General features: G+C 56.5%; 1 protein-coding gene across 3 annotated transcripts in view; it reads right to left on the reverse strand.

Annotated features, from left to right (window-relative positions):
* Positions 1-18,219, reverse strand: part of DNAH17 (dynein axonemal heavy chain 17) — a 39,564-nt gene that overhangs the window by 1,225 nt on the left and 20,120 nt on the right. For all 3 annotated transcript variants that reach the window (XM_087750924.1, XM_087750922.1, XM_087750923.1), the window contains 32 exons: positions 17,750-17,852; positions 17,439-17,586; positions 16,980-17,071; positions 16,636-16,797; positions 16,293-16,457; positions 15,944-16,135; positions 15,207-15,473; positions 14,504-14,665; positions 13,720-13,953; positions 13,373-13,537; positions 13,176-13,271; positions 12,866-13,083; positions 12,411-12,618; positions 11,978-12,093; positions 11,431-11,623; positions 11,079-11,314; positions 10,654-10,776; positions 9,664-9,868; positions 8,960-9,124; positions 8,665-8,805; positions 8,349-8,519; positions 8,036-8,158; positions 7,139-7,332; positions 6,860-7,008; positions 6,574-6,701; positions 5,466-5,693; positions 4,652-4,843; positions 3,775-3,954; positions 3,249-3,431; positions 1,813-1,995; positions 1,432-1,575; positions 664-889 (listed from right to left, as the gene is read on the reverse strand). In XM_087750924.1, the coding sequence (XP_087607050.1) occupies positions 664-889; positions 1,432-1,575; positions 1,813-1,995; positions 3,249-3,431; positions 3,775-3,954; positions 4,652-4,843; positions 5,466-5,693; positions 6,574-6,701; positions 6,860-7,008; positions 7,139-7,332; positions 8,036-8,158; positions 8,349-8,519; positions 8,665-8,805; positions 8,960-9,124; positions 9,664-9,868; positions 10,654-10,776; positions 11,079-11,314; positions 11,431-11,623; positions 11,978-12,093; positions 12,411-12,618; positions 12,866-13,083; positions 13,176-13,271; positions 13,373-13,537; positions 13,720-13,953; positions 14,504-14,665; positions 15,207-15,473; positions 15,944-16,135; positions 16,293-16,457; positions 16,636-16,797; positions 16,980-17,071; positions 17,439-17,586; positions 17,750-17,852 (5,492 nt within the window). The remainder of the gene's footprint in view (positions 1-663; positions 890-1,431; positions 1,576-1,812; positions 1,996-3,248; positions 3,432-3,774; positions 3,955-4,651; positions 4,844-5,465; positions 5,694-6,573; positions 6,702-6,859; positions 7,009-7,138; positions 7,333-8,035; positions 8,159-8,348; positions 8,520-8,664; positions 8,806-8,959; positions 9,125-9,663; positions 9,869-10,653; positions 10,777-11,078; positions 11,315-11,430; positions 11,624-11,977; positions 12,094-12,410; positions 12,619-12,865; positions 13,084-13,175; positions 13,272-13,372; positions 13,538-13,719; positions 13,954-14,503; positions 14,666-15,206; positions 15,474-15,943; positions 16,136-16,292; positions 16,458-16,635; positions 16,798-16,979; positions 17,072-17,438; positions 17,587-17,749; positions 17,853-18,219) is intronic.

Genomic DNA, 18,219 nt, shown 5'->3' on the forward strand with positions numbered 1-18,219 from the left:
GAGTGTGAAGGCTGGGTAGCCATGGCTTAGTAGTCGTTAGGGCTAACATGTTATCATCTCACTGTGACTCATGAATGCATTTTGCCTTACTGTGCGTGGGATGTCTAAATAAATTCTGTCCCCACTCGTCCCTTCAGCACGGGTTTGCATGAAAGTTGCGTAGCTGAAGGTAGAACTTGGCGGTGGTGGGAACTACGTCTGTCCTATGGTCTGTGCTCTTGTTTAAGTCGACCCCTTTGGTGCTCTGCTGGTACTGCTGTCTCATTCCCCCCTCTTTTTTCAGCAGTAAAGGTTAGGTTAGGTTCTGAGTTTCCTGATTTGTCTTACTCGCACATCAAATAAGAGCGTAATATATTTATTCGCTAGAACCATGTAGCTTCAGAGAACTCAGTCCTCAAGTTCATGATATGCAGTCTCAATTTCCAAAATACGGAGTCTGGTTTGTGAAACTCTGCTTGTAAACTGGACGGGTGCTGCCCTCAGCTGGCGTGTCTCTGACATTAGCGTGGAATAAAGGGCTCTGCTGCTTGGAGCCTTTGCAAAAGCTGTACAAATTCAGATAAGCCAGTGAGTACTAACACCTGCTCTGTTTGCAAGAATTTTTGAGACCGAACTGGGCTTTCTCTGTATCTGAAACCTCTCATAAAAGATGCGATCTTTTACCTTCCATGAATAATCCATGCACATAGGAGCCTTCTCTGGGTGGAGCTGTTATATCCTCGCGGTTTTTCTTGGTCACTTCCACTGAAAGACACATTTTGTCCAGCGGCCATTCGTTTTTTCTGGCCATGGACTGCATGATAGCAGTGAGGAAGGACTGGGGATTGAAGAATCCTGCCAGCCACACTGTTGCAGGCAGCACAAAGTCTGTTGTCCAGACTTCCAGTTCCTGGAAAATAAAAACAGCAAAGTATTTTAGAGTGAAGCGTGGCCTTTGAGCAGCAGAATACTGCTTTGAGATATGGTGTGACAAAGAGCTGATGCTTCACTGTGCCTAACATGAGCTTCAAGTAATCTTCCAGATGGGGAGACCGGGATGGAGGTGGTCTGTGATGAATAAATAGCAGATTCCACTGCAGCAATGAAACTTAAAACATTAATTTGGATTGCAGTAAATACTGCTATTATTTTTTTAACAAAGCTATACTTTAAATAGATGGTTTTATTAAATATTTTTTTCTTCTGAGACATATAAAGTTATGATGGGGTTAGCTAATGTTCTTTTGAAACAGTGATGTAATCTAATGGTGAACTCTTTCAAACTTCTGCTCTCATTCTTGGGGTAAGAGGCCATTTCAGGTACTTCAAACTGCTTAAATTAATATTGAAAAATAAACCAGTTAACCACTGTACACTGATGGAGGTGATTCCTGGTCTTCTGTGGTATCCGCTTTTCCCCTAAGCTTTAACTTTCACAAGAAATCTGCTCACCCTAATCCGAAGGAGCAGGTCTGCATACCAGGCTCCTAAGCTAAGAAGAGAGGGATAGGCATAATGTGTCCAGGATTCAGGAACGTTGTCGTAGAAGAGAGCATTTGCCAGCTCTTCCATATCTGATGTAATGGTTAGCTCCCCCTTTAAAAAAGAGAAAAGTCTGGGCGGTTTTATCTGAAGAAAGCAAGACTGATGGAAGTGTTTGGTCTCAAACTCATCACGAAGCAGGAGGCTGGTAGCGTCTGGCCCTGCCCAGCGCAGCGGGATGTGTAAGAGCTTTATACAAGACAAAGTTCAAAACGAGCAACAGCCATTTGCAAATAATGGGAAATTATTTGGTAGGGAGAAGCGCTTCCTAGGCAGCTACCTACTGCATACCTTTAGTCCCAAGTCTAACTCTTTCAAAGAGCGCCTGATTTCATGGGTCAAGATGTTCATTCTTTCACATTCCTGGAAGGCAACTACAACGTACGGGGTCTTGTCCACCGCTTTCGCCATGATGTCCGCCATATTGAATGGCTCTGGCAGCCTCTCGATAATCTCATCCAGGACTGACTTCACCTGGGAAGAACATGCCATAGAACTGCTCTTATCGAAGGAAAAATGCTGTGGGTTAACAGTTAATTAACTTGGGAAGATTTTTCTTTTTCTGCCTTCGTGTTTTCCTGTGCTTCCTCCTCTGTTACTAATACTCTATTCTTTTACTAACTGCGCTTGGATCTTAAAAAGCTGCAGCTCTTTTTTGATAGCCAAGAACATAAGAACTGAAGCCATGGAGGCTGTGAAATTCAAGTGTAAAATCCAGGGAGTCAGGAGGAAGACTTTTTTTTTTCTTTTTTATTTTTTTTTTTTTTTTTTAAAATCTGTATTTTTAGTAGTTGCCATCATGAATGGAAATTACTAAGCCTGCTGCATCTGCTGAGGACGCAGCACGTGAGCCACATTTTGCCACTGGCTGCCCCATCAACAAGTAACCTTTCTGAACACAGCTGACTTTTGTAACCGCGCCGCGTGTTCGGATGGAGTGAACACAAAGAAACCGCTGGGGCGGCGTTTCAGCCCCTTCTCTTTACCCTTCGGGTTTCTCGGAGATGCTGGAGGAGAGCAGCTAATGGTCTTATGATCTGCGTGACTAGCTGCCTGCCGGCCTGCGATCGAGACTGATGCAAGAGCAGGGAAGAGGGAAGAGCTGCAGATGGGACAGGGACGCAGGCAGCCGTGGCCAGTACTTTGTCTGCCCTAGGCTGCGGGATCAGTGCTGCCTTCTCGGCAGCTGTAGAGCGGTGAAGCGTTTGCTCGTGTTTAATTACATTAAGTGGTTGAGTCTCCATCCCTGGAGGTATTTAAAAGAAGTGTAGACGTGGTGCTCGAGGACATGGTTTAGTGGTGGACTTGGCAGTGATAGGTTACCGGTTGGACTCGATGATCTTAAGGGTCTTTTCCAACCTTAATGATTCTATGATTCCCAGTGCCAAAGACTGGCAAAGTTACTGAAATGGACGGGAGAGCCTGGTCACAGAGAAACCAAGTGCAAATATACTTAAATAAAAACTTAACAGGAGTGTCCAGCTGAGCAGAGACCGCAGCGGTTCTCATGAGCTCTGTGCTAGCAGCTCCCCCTTCTCCAGGCTGACAGCTTGTAGCATTAGGTACTGAGCTAGAATCATCTCTGTCTGCTTACTATCTTGCACTGGTAAGAAATCAGTTATTATTACAGGTTATATTCGCCTGCCTGTTGTGTGTGGGCCCATATCTGTCCTCCCCATCTGGCCTCTGAATTGTCATTGTTTACTGTAAAGCGTAACTTTACTTGCCTTTTCCTCTCGGGAGACACCTGAGCCTCCTCCGGAGTCTGATTCTTTGGGCTGCATTTCCAAAACTGTCCGAAAAAGCCTGTCTGAAGTGACAGTCAGGAAGCCAATTTCTGCGTTGGGGTGAAGGCCGTACAAGTAGGGGCTCTCCGGTGGCAGGTTGTCATCGATGTACTGGTGGTAACCCTAAGCGCGGGGCAGGCGCTGGCGTTAGTTGAGCAGATACGTACAAAGGAGCACAAGTTTTGCTTCAGCCTTGACAGTAAGTCATTGCCTTTTGGTGGTGGTGCTTCACAGCTAGCTGGCGTTGCTTATTCAACATGGTTTTTTACTCACATCTTACCTAAGTTTTTCCCTTACCACCCCAGCCACAGGAATTATTTTCGCAGCGATTCTGCATGTTTCCACGGGATTGAAACTTTTTTTCCCTTACATTCCCCCTTGGTTAGCATAAGGGAACTCTGACTAGTGCGCATTTATCCAGAGCGGTGGTTTTCCACAGCAAATTGCAATGTTAATCTTTTCTTACCTTGTAATCCAAGCTGGGAGGGATCAAAAATCCTGGAGCTAAGTACACTTCCCCTTCCAGCATCTCCGCACGTATGTATTCGCTCAGGTAAGTCCGACACAGCCGGCGGTCCCAGTCGTCTGTGATATGCCCCCCGTACATGATTTCACCAAAGAGATACCGGAGATCATCCCATGGTACCTGCAAGGAGAGGCTCACCGTGGGGTTTCCGTAGCCTGCGTGGCTCCCCAGAAGTCCCCTGCGGCCTGGGGAAGCTGCACACGACTGCAAAGCTGCAGGGCCACGGGGCAACGGCTCCTGGGGTGGCCTGTCCAGCATCCAGGGAAGTGACAGACCCTGGACCTGCAGAGGCTCGGTGACAGAGTGAAGGGGGGTGAGACAGGAGACCTTGTCTCAGGTGTCTCTTGTGTTCACCCACAGATTTCATCTTGTCCTGGTATGGACACAGTCATCCACACTTTGAACCCCCGTCATCCCGCCTTTATTCAGATCAACGTTGATCATGTCTGTAAGGCCAGGTGAGACCTCAGTCCTACTCATTGCACCTTCATTCTCAGGGCAGGCTTTGCCTTTTAGGTGGAAAGTAATTTAAAAAAAACAACCTGTCAAAGCACAGAGGCGTGAGCCGGAGCAGGCACTCATCCCAGCCTGGTGCTAAACGCCCACTTCCCACCCAGCTCAGTGGCGCTCAGGACGCTGCACCTTCCCTGGCCAGAGCGTGCAGGCAGCTCCCTCGGGAGGAGGGGAAGAGCTACAGGCAACGCTGTGTTTCCTCAAGAGACAGCATTTGTGCAGCAAACTGATGAATTTTTTTAAAAAAGGTTGGTTGTCATAGCGTGTATTTTGCTGAGGTACAGTCACTTTGTAAGTGCCTTACCTTGGGGTTAGCCTCCAAGTAGTTGTACAGGACGTTAATCGATATGGTCAGGTCACCGTTGTTGAAGGGGTAAGATCTGTTCCAGCCCTGAGTGCCAAACTTGCGCCGCTCGGCCACCACCGCGTGGAAGTAACAGAGTGCAAACAAGATGCATTTGAACTCAATTTCTTTGCTGCACATCTCTAACGTGTCCTGCAGTGGAATAAAAATGAGAGTGGGTTTGCAAGTGAATGAGTGAATATCGCTGTTGGCCAGCTCTCTGTTAAAGAAAATTAACAGATGATGGCAAAGGAGAACTGAAGGTTGTTGATTAAAAAAAGAAGCGTGGAATTATCTTTTAAAGATTTGCTAGTTGGTTAATTTTTGCACTCATTTGTTTATAAAAAAAATTAGGAACACACACACACACACACACACACACACACACACACACCCACACCCACCCCCACCCACCCCCCCTGACAGTCAAGGTGGCTTGTTTGTGGTACCAAGCTGCAGCAGCTTGACATTCAGCCTTGGGAAAGGCACCAGCAATCCAGCACCCTCCCTGGTTCGGGAGCCCTCGGGCAGCTCTGGTTACCCCTAAATCACGTCCTGACAAATGGGGCTCTGGGCACCCCCAGGAGGACGTGCCCACGGGTGGGCTGGCTCCTGGCGCAGCGTCCGTGTCTGCAGTGACGCCCCCAAAAATACTCAGCCCGTGAAACCCCAGGGATGGGGTGAGCCGGACACGCTGACCCAAAGTGGTCGAAAGGAACGGGCTGTGCACAGTGCGACTGCGGTGGGGGAGAGCGGCGCGATGGGGTGAGGGTACCTGGGTGAAGAGGTCAAGGGCTTTGTGCAGGTTGGCATACATGCCCGTCGGCGGCTCGTTGGTGATTTTGATGGCGTTTTCCAGCAGTCCCTGCGGGATGATGTGTGCCTCGGGGCTGGGTGCTGGCTCGGCGCTCATGAACACCCGGTAGTCAGCGTGGCTGCCCAGGCTGTACTGCTCCACCATCTTCTCCAGGGTGGCCAGCCACCGGGCCACCAGGTGGATGTTCTGCAACAGGAACCCCCTCCTGTACTGCTTGGGCTGAAGTACAACCTCGGGAATCACTCGTTCCCCCTGCAATTCCTACTGTGGCTCCACAGAGAGCACGTGCAGCAAAACACGGCACCGCCGTGTCCATGGCTGGGGACACTCAACTAACCCAGGCAGTGTCACTGCCATCACGTGGGGTGCACCATGAGAAACCCCTGCACCCCCATTGCAGGGCTGCCGTCCTCTTTGGACGGCCTTCCACGCTTTTGGCCTCCACTCTCTGTTGCCGGTCTCCTGCTCTGTGGCCCTTCTCCGGTTCCCTTGCCGCAGGCCAGCGGTGTTTGGTGCACACCGAAGGTCTGGATGTCCTCTCGCCTCCTGCCTTGCCCAGGGTGGTGCAGTGAGGGTAAGGGGCCATCGTGCCCCAGCCCTCGCCTGCTGGTAGTGTCCCCGCTCCCGAGCGAGGGGCGCTGCGCTCCCCCTGCTTCAGCCTCCCCTGTTTCCCTGAGCCCACCGTGTCCCCCTCCTGCCCCCTTCCCGCTGGCCCTGCTCAAGGCAGCGCAGCACCTTCCCGCTGCCGGCAGTGCTGCTGCCCCGGGTCCCCTCCCTGCTCCCACCTCTGCCCACACCGAGGACAAGCCTGGGCCCGGCCGCTGCGCGGGCTGAGCACCGAGACTGCGCGTGACTGCTAATGCACCGGGACGGCGGGAGCGGAGCAGCTGCCGACACTCCCCGAGCTTCAGCCATCCCAGATACCACCTTGGTGTCAATGGGGACGCTGAGGCTGGGGCAGCCTGGGGACACTCTGAGCCGCAGCTGGCAGGGCTGAGCGCCCCGTGGTGGGCCCCGCTGTGCCTGGCTGCCGGCAGGGCTGCGCGCCCCAGTGCCCCTGACCCACCTGCAGGATGACCCAGTGGCCCTGCGTGGCTGCCACCTCCAGGGCCTGTTCTGCCACGGCCTCCTGGCCCTGCCCCAGCGACACGTTGTGGATCCTCCCGTTGTCGATGGTGAAATTCAGCTTTCTGCCTGGGGAGGGGAGGAAACCACCACGGTGTGAGACACCTTTTTCATTAGTATTAGTAGGAAGACAGGGCTGCACGGCTCTGGCCGTAGCGCTGCTGAAACCAGCAGTGGCACGCAGCCTTCGTGGGCTGGTGCCAGCCAAGGAGGGGGCAGCAGCTCACCCAGGGCCTCCACGTCTTTCAGTGGGTCGACGCCAGGGGAGAGGATGAAGAACAGGGGCGTGGAGGGGCTGCTCTCCTTGTACGCCTTGAAGAGCTCAACGCTCCTTCCTTCCACAAACTTGCTCCCCATCTTCTCTTCCACAAAGTTCCTACAGAAAAATAAAACCATAATGTGAGTTAGGAACAAACGCGGTTACTGGGCACAGCTGGCACGGTGACGCCGCGGGGCTCTTGCCAAGAGAGCACTGTGCCACGCGCCCCGGGTGGGCACTGGTGCACCTGATGGCGTAGGTCATCCTGTCCGGCCGCATGCACCGCAGCATGCACAGCTTCTGCAGGGCCGACTTGTTCTTCCACTCCTTGGGGAACACCTCCTTCTCCGGCACCTCGGACTCCACAAACTTTTTCCATCGCTTTGCTGAGCCCTCGATGTCGCTGTCCAAGTTCTTGAACTCTTCCATTTCCGAGAGCACCTTCAGGTCCCGCAGAGAAGGGCTAAATCACTCCTGGGCTCTGCTCAACCTCAGGGACCCCCAGGCTAAGGGCTCCCCACGGAGCTGTGCACACGTGGGGACGGCGCTGTGCCGCAGCCAGGCCCTGAGGCGTCCCACAGCCCTGTTCCACTGGCCCAGGCAGGCTGCCAGACCTGCCCTCCGCCAGGCACGGATGCATTGGGGGTCCCAGAGGCATCCCCGGGGTGCCAAGGATACCCAGCGAAATGGGGATGCTCTGCATGGGCCAGCGGGGTATCTCTCAGACACCGCTGAGCTCACGGGCAAGGAGCCGGGCACACAGGGACATTGATAGTCCAAAACGCTGCTGAGACACAACCTCGTCAGCTGCCTCCTTCTGCCGGCACAAGCAGCCCATCGCCGCTTTCCCTCAGCCCCCCAGATGAGCGGGATGTACAGAGAGGGGGAGCAGTGCGACGGGCTGTCTCTGGCACTCAGTCAGCTGAACGGCCGACCCCAGTGCCTGCTGCAGGGCTGAGTGTGGACCCCCGTGCCACTGGCACGCTGCCGTCCCACAGCCCCTGCCGGGGGCCAGGACATGCTAGGTCTCACCAGCCGCAGGGGCTGGGGAGGCTTTGTGGACCCTCCTGGGTGCTGCAGGTGACCCTGGACCCACCATGCTGGGCACCGTGCTGGCATCGCCTCGCCACAGCGGGTGACCAACCTTGATGCCACCCCAGCCCTGGGGCTGCAGGAAGTCCACGGGGGACGTGACGCCGGCCTTGGAGGGGAAGCGCAGAAGAAAGTCCAACTCTGCTAGGTTCACTTCTTTCTTGATTGCCAGGACCTGGCGAGTGGAGAGCGCAGCGTCACGACCACCCTGGCACACACGGCCTCTGCGCAAGGGGCTGTGCTCTGGGCAAGAAGCTACTGAGCATCCAGCAGTAGCACAGAAGTAAGGGAACAACCTGTCTAAACCAACGTAAACTCACGTACAGTATTATACAAGAGAAGCCCCAAACATTTGCATGCATTACCTGGAAGGCAACCTGGGCCAGGAAAATGAGTTTGTCTCTCTCAAAGAGTCCCCGCGCAGTGTACATATAGACCGAGTAGGTGATCTCATCCGTCAGGTTGATGACTCTTTGCTTGATGTCGGCGTTGGGGGTCGCGCACTGAATGGCTTTCTCAAAGACCCCACTGAACGCCTGAGGAAGAGCCAGGCGGGCAGCTCAGCGCCCAGGCTGCTGGGTGTTTTGTTAGCAGCATAAATGCTGAAACACCGAACCTCCAAGATCCCCCAAACTCTGGTCCTGCCCGTACAAACCAATTCCCTCCTTGCTCCCCATCTACCTTGAGAGAGAACTGGTAGATGGGGTTGATCTTGTTGAGGTCACTCAGGATGAAGTACAGCAGGGACGCTCGCTCTGCTGCTGGCCTGTAGTTTTCTCTAGCGACATTTATTTGGACTTCGGTGACTTTAGCTTCTTTCACCTTGACGCACATGAAAGTGGGTGTTATCCAGCATCCTGGCACGTGCTGAAGCAGCACCCAACCTCCCGCTGAGCGCTGGGTGCCCGGCATGGTCTGAGAGAGCTCTCCTGCTGCCTGTGGCACTGCAGCACCAGCTTCGGGGTAGCTTGCTTACTTTTTCCTCAATTTCCATGGCTGTGCGCTTCGTTGTTTCCAGGTTCTCCACCAGCGCCGTGTCCCCCAGGAAGTCTCCCGTGGCAGCAGACAGCCGGGCGAGCAGGGAGTCCTCCAGCTCCTTCAGCTTGATCTTGAACTCGTTCTGGCTCTTTGTGAGGTTTGCCTACAACACCAGTGCCCCGGAGAGACACGCGTCATTCAAGAGACCGCGGCGAAACTCTGGCATCAATCGCCGTGGCTTACACTGGGCGCTCCCTAACAAACTTCATGCAACAGACTGCAGACCATCAGCAGTTCTGCTGGCTTTATCATCTACTATATTATAAATTCTGCCTTTACAAATGCAGCCCAGGCAACGTATTGAGGTACCTGTCAGCTGACCTACGTGTCTTTCAGAAAACAGCCAAGTTTTTCATGCTGTCACCGAAGTGCAAGAGGAGGGTGGATGTGGCCCCTCCTGGGATGTGCTGTCACCCGCAGGGTGAAGCAGCGAGCGTGCCCCTGGCAGCGCCAGGCTCCACGGGGCAACGGTGGACCCACAGCCACCCACGCAGATGGCAGGCTCCGACTGGGACTCTCTTGGCTCTCGATAAGCAACAGCAAGCTCACGGAGGTGAGATCTCACTGCTCCCTGTCAGCAAAGCCACCGCAGCTGCCCCAGGCCGCTCTCTGCTACCATCTCACCGACAGCCAGGTTCATACCTTCAGGGTCTCCAGGTCTGGCCGCTCTTTGGCCACCACAGCAGCCTGGAGCTGGTCCTCCAGTCCCTCCCGGGTCACCAAGAAGTTGATCAGTGTGCACTGAGCCTGCACTTCTGGCTTGTAGTGAGGGTTGGAATATTTGGTGTGCAGAATCAGGCGGAAGCGTGGGTGATATTCCACTTCTTTATCTCCTATCTTAATGTATCTGTTCAGTTAAGTAAACAAATTAATTTCCGTATACTTGGCAGTAACTTGTCACAGACAGAAATCCTCAACCCATGTGCTGTTCCTGGCCACTCGAGATATTTCTCTGGTCAGGAAAAAGCGTAGCAAAGACATAAGTGCCAAAAGAACCCTGGCAGGCAAAGGCCGGAGGAGCAGAAGGAGCTGGCGGCTGCCCTGCCTGCAGCTCTCGGACGGCTTCTGGACTCATGCTGCTTGCAAGCACCGTGCCACGATACAAGGGGAGGGTGGCACAGCTCCCTCCCCAGTAGTCCCAGAGCCCCATCCCTGCAGTCCCGGGGGACCAGCCCTCGCCAGACCCCGGGGAACGTGGCCAGGAAGGTCGGTGGTGTCCAGGAAAGGCAGCACTGCCTCCACTGGGGCTGGCAGCGCTGAGCGGGGCGGGGGAGATGGGGCAGGGGATTCTCAGCAAAAGCCCCATCACAGAATAGCTTCTGTGTCTGCCAAGAGAACCTTCCCAGTTTATCACACCTTATTGCAGGTACACCAGGGAACACGCTCCTCTTAAACCACTAAATAAACCAGACTCTACAGACTAGAACGGTCCAAAACACATGAACTACAAGAGTCCCCACTGGGAAATAGCCAGAGAAAACTAGGGGATGTGGCCAGAGGCTCTCATGTGCATGGGGAAGGATCAGGCCCCAGCTGCTGTCATGCAAAGGGGCATAAATTGGCATTTTAGGGCAGCAGTGGTTGCTCAGAGCAGGTGAAACTCCCCAGCACCAGCGAACAGGGTGTGCTGACCTGCCCTTCTTGGTGGTGTTCCTGCCCAGCAGGTGGTCCAGCACCGGCTCCACTGTCTCACCGACATCCTCGATCAGCAGCGTCTGTCCTTCGGAAACCGCCTGCTCGATGGTGTCCAGATAGCTGCAGCCGAGAGGGGAGGTGGGCGCAGCGTGGGGTGAGCATGTGCGCGCTGCGGAGGGCTCCGGCGAACGCCCTCCAGCTGCTGTGCCCTGGTGGGACCCCCGTGGCACTCTGCCAGCCCCAGCCCCTGCAGAGCCCATGGAGGTGTTGGGTGCCCCCATCAGTGCTGCTGCCCTCGGGTGTCCCAAGTCTGATGGGGGACGTGGGTGCCCTGGCCTGCAGAGCCCCATGCTTCTCCGGTGGCAGGGAAAGGGGGGCCATTCCAGTCCGAGCCCGCAGCCACCCCACAGCACTCAACCCACCTCCTCTGGCCCAGGCGGATAGCCCGCAGCTCCTCCCCGTATTTGTTCTTGATCCACTTGATACCCTGGAGCTGGGCGTCCACGACCAGGGGCCACCGCTGGGTGTTGCAGAGGATGGTGGCGTTCTCGATGGATGTGCGGTCGCTGGGCAGCCCCTGGTTGCTCCAGGCAGCCACGTCAGCAGCGTCGGTGAGGAGGCTGAGGGGGTCCAGCCCTGGGGTGATGGGGATGGGCACCTGCCGGGGAGGGGCCATTGAGGACCTGGCTGTGGAGGAGTGGGAGCCCCTCGGTGCTGGCAGGCATGGGGGGAAGGAGCCCCAGGCACCCCGGGATGGGACCCGCGGCCACTCACCGCCAGCTCACTGAGGAAGGGGATCCAGTGCTTCTCCAGCAGCTCGGCCCTGTACTTCTTGGTGAAGTAGCCAACGTAGGACACGAAGGCGGAGACCAGGAGCACATCTCCGCACAGCATCTTCTCCTGCTCTCTGAGCATCTCTACCGACTCAGCCCAGCGGACATTTTCGGATGCCAAGCCCCCAATGAGCCTGGGGTGGTGAGAGGAGAGAGTGGCTGCTGTGGTGCTGCTGCTCCCAGCGCTGTGCAGGGCGAGGGGACTCTCCCGTGATGGCCAAGGGCAGCTGTCACCAAATGCTGTTGGGTTAACCCACCTCTGCTCGTGTGGTGGGCTGCCCTCACCCGGGGCACACGGCTCCGCGGCTGCATTTCCCCCCCCCCCCGCCCCCGAGTTTCTGGCCCAATTCATACTTGGGATTTTTTAATTTTGGGAGGAAGGAGGGAGGAGCTCTGATGCTTCCATGACCCCTGTGTCATTGTCACCAGGCCATGCCAGGGAGCAGCAGACAGTCCCTGTGTTTCTGGAGCCAGCGTTTGCACAGTACCTGTTTGCCAGCGTGATGACTCTATTGGTTGCATCGGTCTCCTGCTGACATTTGATTTTTTCAGCTGTAGCTTTCTCAAATTCTGCAGTGAGAGCTGCCAAGTTGGCATTCAGGTCCTTCAAAAGACAACACACCTACAGTTACCTCCTGCCCACGTAGCGCAGCTGCAGTAAGCTGTCCGGCCAGGCGAGAGCTCTGCAGACCCAAAGGAGCTTTGCAGCAGGCCCTGTCGTGAAGACGCAGTTCTTGCACCTGGACTCCAGGTTACATGAATTATAAGACTCTTTCTCGCTCATTTTTGGCTTATGGCCGTGACCCACAGCTGAATTGCTGGTGCCTGATGGGGGCCACAGCGGGCACCAGCCAAGGCAAACAGCGGCTGGCTCCAGCAGCCGGCCGTGGCCAGAGGCTGTGGGAGGGAGCACGCACTTACGGCAATTTTGTTCTTAATGCGACTGAGTTTTTCTTGTGCCTCCGCCAGCTCAGCGTTGGCCTCCTCCAGCGCCTGTCTCTTGGGTTCCACCTCGCAGAACACCTCGTAGAAGCGAACAATGTTTAGGCACCAGGAGCACAGACCTGCTGCAGCTGTTGACTTCGACATGATGAACTCCGGATCAAAACTGGGGTCTGACTGGTAGGGCCTGGAATGGGAGAACACACCATGCTATGACACCGTGCCGCGGCTGCTGGTGGCCCCGTCCCGCTCCTCCCAGGGCTTGGGCTGCCGATGGGCAGCAGAGTGGGAGAGCAGAGCAAACGCCTGGATCCCACTCTTGCCCCTCGAACCTCGCTGCACTCGCTGGGTGAGGGTCTCTCCTGGACACCCTGCCCAGGGTGGCCCTGCGGCAAGGGGGCTCGGAAGGGGGCAGGAACCAGCCATGGACTCACTGAAATGCCTTGAGACAGGCCTCGGGGATGTGCTCCTTGTCAAACTTCTTTAAGGCATCAAGGAAAGTGTCTACTTTTCCCATCATCACTTTTGCTGCCTTCCAGCTCTTATCCTTCGGTATCTGTCCCCTGGGAGCTGTCAGAACCATCACAGCTGCCGTCACGTTCACCACTGCTTGGGGTGGGGACCCGAAGGACTTCAGCTCTGTCAGGTTGTTCTGGGAAGGGACCACAGGGCCACTGAGCATCACCCCGGTGTGGGGATGCCGGCACCAGCTGGGGACCTGCCTTCCACCGAGGGGTTGCCCACCTTGTTGAGTGTGTTGAGGGCCTCCTGGGCGGCTACAAGTGCTGGCTCTGCTTTCGCCAGGTCGGTTTCACAGGCTCGCTGCTTCTCAGCCACGTTCTGAGGATGGGACGAGGTGAGCGGCCAGAGCCGACAGAGCTTGCGCTGACCCATCCTGCGCTGGACCCCAGCACAGTGGGCACCAGCTCAGCACCACTCACCGTGTTGATGGCCTGGACCTTCCGCTCCTCCTTGTCAGCGATGGCTTTCTCCCTGCTGACCTTCTCTGTCTCGACGCCCACCACATGGATCAGTTTATCCGCGTCCTCATTCTTCTGCTTCAGCTCTGCCTCCTGGACCACCAGCTTGGCTTTGAGGTCGTCCACCTTGATGGGGGGAGAAATGGAGAGAATTAGAGGGATGATCCTGCTGACCCCTGCCCAGACTCACAGCAGTGGCTTGGTACAGCTGAGGGACCTTGCGGCCACCATGACCTCCCTGCGGGGATGTGCCCCCTCTCGCCCATCCACGTTGAACCCGCAGCGGGCGTGGTGCTGTGGGCAGGCACCTGCGACGCCGTGCTCTGCAGCTTTGTCAGCCCCGTCTCCAGTCTCTCGATCTTGGTGGTGAGCTCACTCCTTTTCTTTGACAGCAGGTTTTGGTAGAGCTTTATCTGCTCCAGAAAGGTCTTTGGCGTGGTGTAATTATAGCGTCTCTCCATGGCCAAGTAGGTCTTGGACATCTCCTTAACGCTCATGTGGACGTGGGACATGAACTGGCTGATGGAGACCTTGACCTCAGCCTGCACCAGGAGCACAGACAGTGAGCCGCTGCGTCATGCAGATGCGGTGCCAATGCTGGGACAGAACTGAGCCTTCCCACAGCGTTGGTTCCACATCCAGTCGCAGAGGCTGGGAATGAAAGCACCGCTTTTCGTAAAACAGCAGAACGCATGGCTGAGAAATGTGGGTGATCACAGCACTAATGATGTTGGTTCTTAAGCCCCACTCTTGTTTTCCTGGCTCTAATCCTCCAGGTTAACTTGGGCTGCACTGGGGAAAAGCCGCTCTTTCCAGGCTGTTTTTGTGGTGGTGTTTTAAGGACAAATGGGAAACAAGGAAAGGTTCATCCCCACCCGCACAGTGTGGGGCTGCAGGCTCTGACCCTGGAGCTGGCTGTGAGCTTACCCCAGACCCCATCCCCTGCTCGCTGCCCCCAGCACCAAGTCACCCCAGACCCCCATCCCCAGGCACGTTGCACCAAGGAGAGCAGCAGAGGTGCAGGTCATTCCCCAAAACAGCCTGGTTTCCCCAGCCCCCTGGGGCATGCACCGACCAGGGGTTCCAGCTCACCTCGATGTCGCCTGTTTCCTCCAAGAACCTGCTGCTGACAGACACGAGCGCGTCCTCCGGCCACTCGTGGAACCAGTCAATGGCCGTGCAGTTGACCACGGCAGGGAACCTCCTCGCCCGCACCCGCAGGGTTGAGCCCACAGGGGAGAAGCAGAGGATGACCTGGGGCAGAGCACCGCGGGTGAGCAGGGCATCCCAGCTGCCGGGGGCCAAGCTCACACGTGGGGAGGCAGGAGCATCGCTGTGGGCTCCGCATTGCTGCAAACTCTTCCGCCGGAGATCAGGACTTTGCCTCTCACCCATTAACTCCCCTTCCTAGTACACGGGAGATGGTCTGTGATTGTGCACCCTGCACCTCTCAGCGAGGTCAGGGCCGGCACCGGATCCTCTTTGGTGGCTGTGGCCAGCGGCTGAGCACCGTGCCAGCATTGGCGTCCCTGCGAGCGCCCAGCACAGCCCAGCCCTGGGTCGTGGCTGTAGGGGCTGCTCACCCCGCTCTGCCCCAAGGGAGGTCAATACATAGGTGTGAAGAGCTGCGCCCTTGGGGCTGAGGGTGCACCGGTGGCTGGGGAGCCTTTCAAAACATCTTTCACCCAAAGCCATCACCATCTAACGAAAACACAGTTTTCAGTGCCCTGTCTGCAAATAGGTTTTAGATTAAGCAAGTCAGGAGCAAAAACCCCTCTCCTGAGTGAACACCCACCTTTAACTGACGCCTGACTTTTTCTATAAATAATTTCCAGCAGTTTTCCCTGGTATCTTGCAATCCAAGGAACTTCGCTTGGGGCCTCATGACGCTGATAATGTTTTCCAGCTCATCATCCTGAAAAAGCCCTGGCACCTCCCCGGACGCCAAGAAGTCATTGATTAGGACCAGGAACGATTCTTCAGCAACCTGGGAGTCCGTCATCAGGAACACAGTGGGGATGTTCTTCACGGCTGCCTTGATGTACTGGGAGGCGAGGTCCAGCTGTGGCAGGAGTGAGAAACCGTCACCCTCCCTCTCTTCAACCCCCTGAGCTGATCTCTGAAGTGACCGATTCGGCACAGCCCAGTGCCCCTCGGCTGCCCTGGGAAGCCAGGAGGGTGCCTTTGGGAAGGAGACTTCCTTTGGGAAGGTGACGGGTGCCTGCTGCTCTGCTCGGAGATGGGGCCAGCTGCCAGGGCTGCCTGCACCGCACTTCCCTCACAAGCCCGTCCTGCCCGTCCCTGGCTGGGGGAACGCTGCGGCCCCTCGGGGCAGGACTTGTGGGTGTTCAGAAAGCACCTTTGAGCGGATCGCACAGTGCACAGACACAGAGATGAGAGCAGAGCACAGGCCCGCACACCCACCCCAGGCACTGGAGCCACCGCAGGGCTTAGCACCGTTCCGCATTTGCAGGATCTGTCCCACGAGCAGGCGGTGCTGCCCCAGGGGGCTGGGAGGAAAGCTGCTCTCACCTTCAGGTCGGGGATGCTGTAGCCTTTCTTCAGCGTAATCTGAAACACGTTCAGATTGCTGATGTACGCTGCTAGCCGTGCCAGACTCTGCTTCCCGCTGCCTCCTACCCCCACCAGCAGCGCGTTGCCCCAGGGAGACTCTAAGATCCGACTAATTCTGCAAATATGAGACACTGCATCTTCAAAGAGCACCTGAAGAAAACAGGAGGGGAAGGTTTGATATTCTGAATCACAGCAGGAAAAGCAGCGAACCCATAGCGTACAACCACGAACAAGAGCGATGCTACAGCCGCGTCTCTGCAGTGCAAGTGCTGCCTTAGCACGGAGCTGCCCACAGCAGGGCACTCACCAGGCTCATCGCTGCGTTCACCTCGTTGTAGTTGTCCAAGGCTTCCCCCAGCAACTTGTTCAGAGCTGGCCAGCTCGGCACTGGCAGGTACTTGGGCTCCCCCATGCCCTGGGCAAAGTGGCAGTAGATGTTGGGCTTGGCGAACACCAGGTCTTCACTGAGTTCCTGGGAGAGGCGAGGCCAGCCGTGGGGGCTCAGCCGTGGGGCTCAGCCATGGGGCTCAGCTGTGGGGCACCCAGGGGTACTGCAGCCCGTGCCACCGCCAAGCCCGTGCCGGGGAGCTCAGCCTGGCAGTGCAGCCCCTCCGGGGTGGGGCACTCCCTCATTTTCCAGCACAACTTACATCAAAGAACTTTCTGCAGGTGTCTGCCAGCATCTTCCCGAAGCCTTTTTGATCCCTTTCATCGACGAGCTTGTCTCCGTACACCCTCTCAGCTTCATGGAGCCAGAGACGCACCAAGTCCACGGGACTTTTCAGGCATTCAGGGGTGGAGAACAACAGGCCCTGACAAACGTGCGAATCCCTCAGTCCTCAGGGGTTTATTTTACTGCTACTCAGAGCTGAGTTTAAATGTTGGCTTTGGGAAGAGGTCATGGTACTTTTCAAGGACATGGTGCACTGCAAGGATGCATGATGAAGGAGAGAAAGGAATAAGGATGTTTTAGAGGAAACAGCCCTCCCACTACCTGGAATATATTGGAGAGGTCGCGGAGGTTGAAGAGGTAGTGGAACTTGATGGCTGTCGGCAAGAAGGTGGAGGCGACCTTCTGGTGGAGAGCTGTCGGCAGGAAACAGGGGGTGAGCGGGCAGGCAGGTCCCCAGACACCACTGCAGCCTCCGGCGGGATCCCTCAGCCTGGCTCGCTCTCCCCTCCGTGACCTTCGGCAGGTAGGACAAGCCTGAGGTTTTAGTTGGACTATTTCTAGGGACACGATGCTGCACTTTGAACGTGAATAGCAGAAAAGGAGGAACAGAGGTTTAATCTGCACGGTGCTGTGATGCGGAGGTGCTGTGTGGGGCTGCTGGGACACTGGCCGGTTGCGGTGCGGTTGGGTTTCCTGGTGCCGGCAGGTGCAGGCGCATTCCCCGGGGGCCAACGCTGGTGTGAGCCACCTTCCCACCCCCCCGGCGTGGCAGGGGCTCACCCAGCGCTGCTGCTACCAGCTGGGGCTGCAGCTTCTGGACGACCGGCGGCATCCTCTGCAGGGCCAGGTGCTGCGCGAGGATGGTGCTGTACACGGTCAGCAGAGCCTCCTGGCCGGGGAAGCTCATGGCGAAGACGCAGAAGTGGCGCTGCAGAAAGGGATAAAAATTCAGGTGGGAGCTTTGCCCCCAGGGGCTGAGGCAGCCAGCTGTCACCGTGAGGTCCCCCACTCGATCCCACCCGCTCCAGGCTCCGGTCCCAGGAAAGCGAACCTGCCAGGGCACAGCCCCTGGCCCCGTGGGTCCTGTGTACCTGCAGCCTGGGGTCAATGGTGAAGGACCCTGCGGTCGGGTTCATGCAGGCCACGTACTGGCAGTTGTGAATGTCCTTCAGGGTCAGTTTGTTCCTGTCGTACCTGCGCAGGAACCAGCACTGTGACGCTTTCCACGGGGATGGGTTCCTCCCATCGGGCTGTGCCCCACCAGCCCCATGGAGCTCCATTGGAGGGGACATGGGAGCAGGGATCCCCATTTCCTCGGTGCTTGGCAAAGCCTGGCACCACTCTTGGCAATGCTTTGTGGGGCCCTTTCTGTGCCCCATGGCCAGACCTGGCCCCAAACCCCGCCACGGCAGCCAGCACTTGTCACCTCTCCCTTCCCAAGCCCTCCCTGCCGCCTGCGCCGCACGCTGTGCTGCCAGGCATGGGGATCCCCTGCCGGGGCTTCCCCCACTGGTGCTGGCAGCGGGGCTGTTTGTTTTGGACAGGGTTTGGAGTCGCCAGC

This window comes from Nipponia nippon, unplaced genomic scaffold (genome assembly GCF_047370975.1).
Source record: "Nipponia nippon isolate SJK-2023a ecotype South Korea unplaced genomic scaffold, ASM4737097v1 scaffold_14, whole genome shotgun sequence".
NCBI classification, from domain to species: Eukaryota; Metazoa; Chordata; class Aves; order Pelecaniformes; family Threskiornithidae; genus Nipponia; species Nipponia nippon.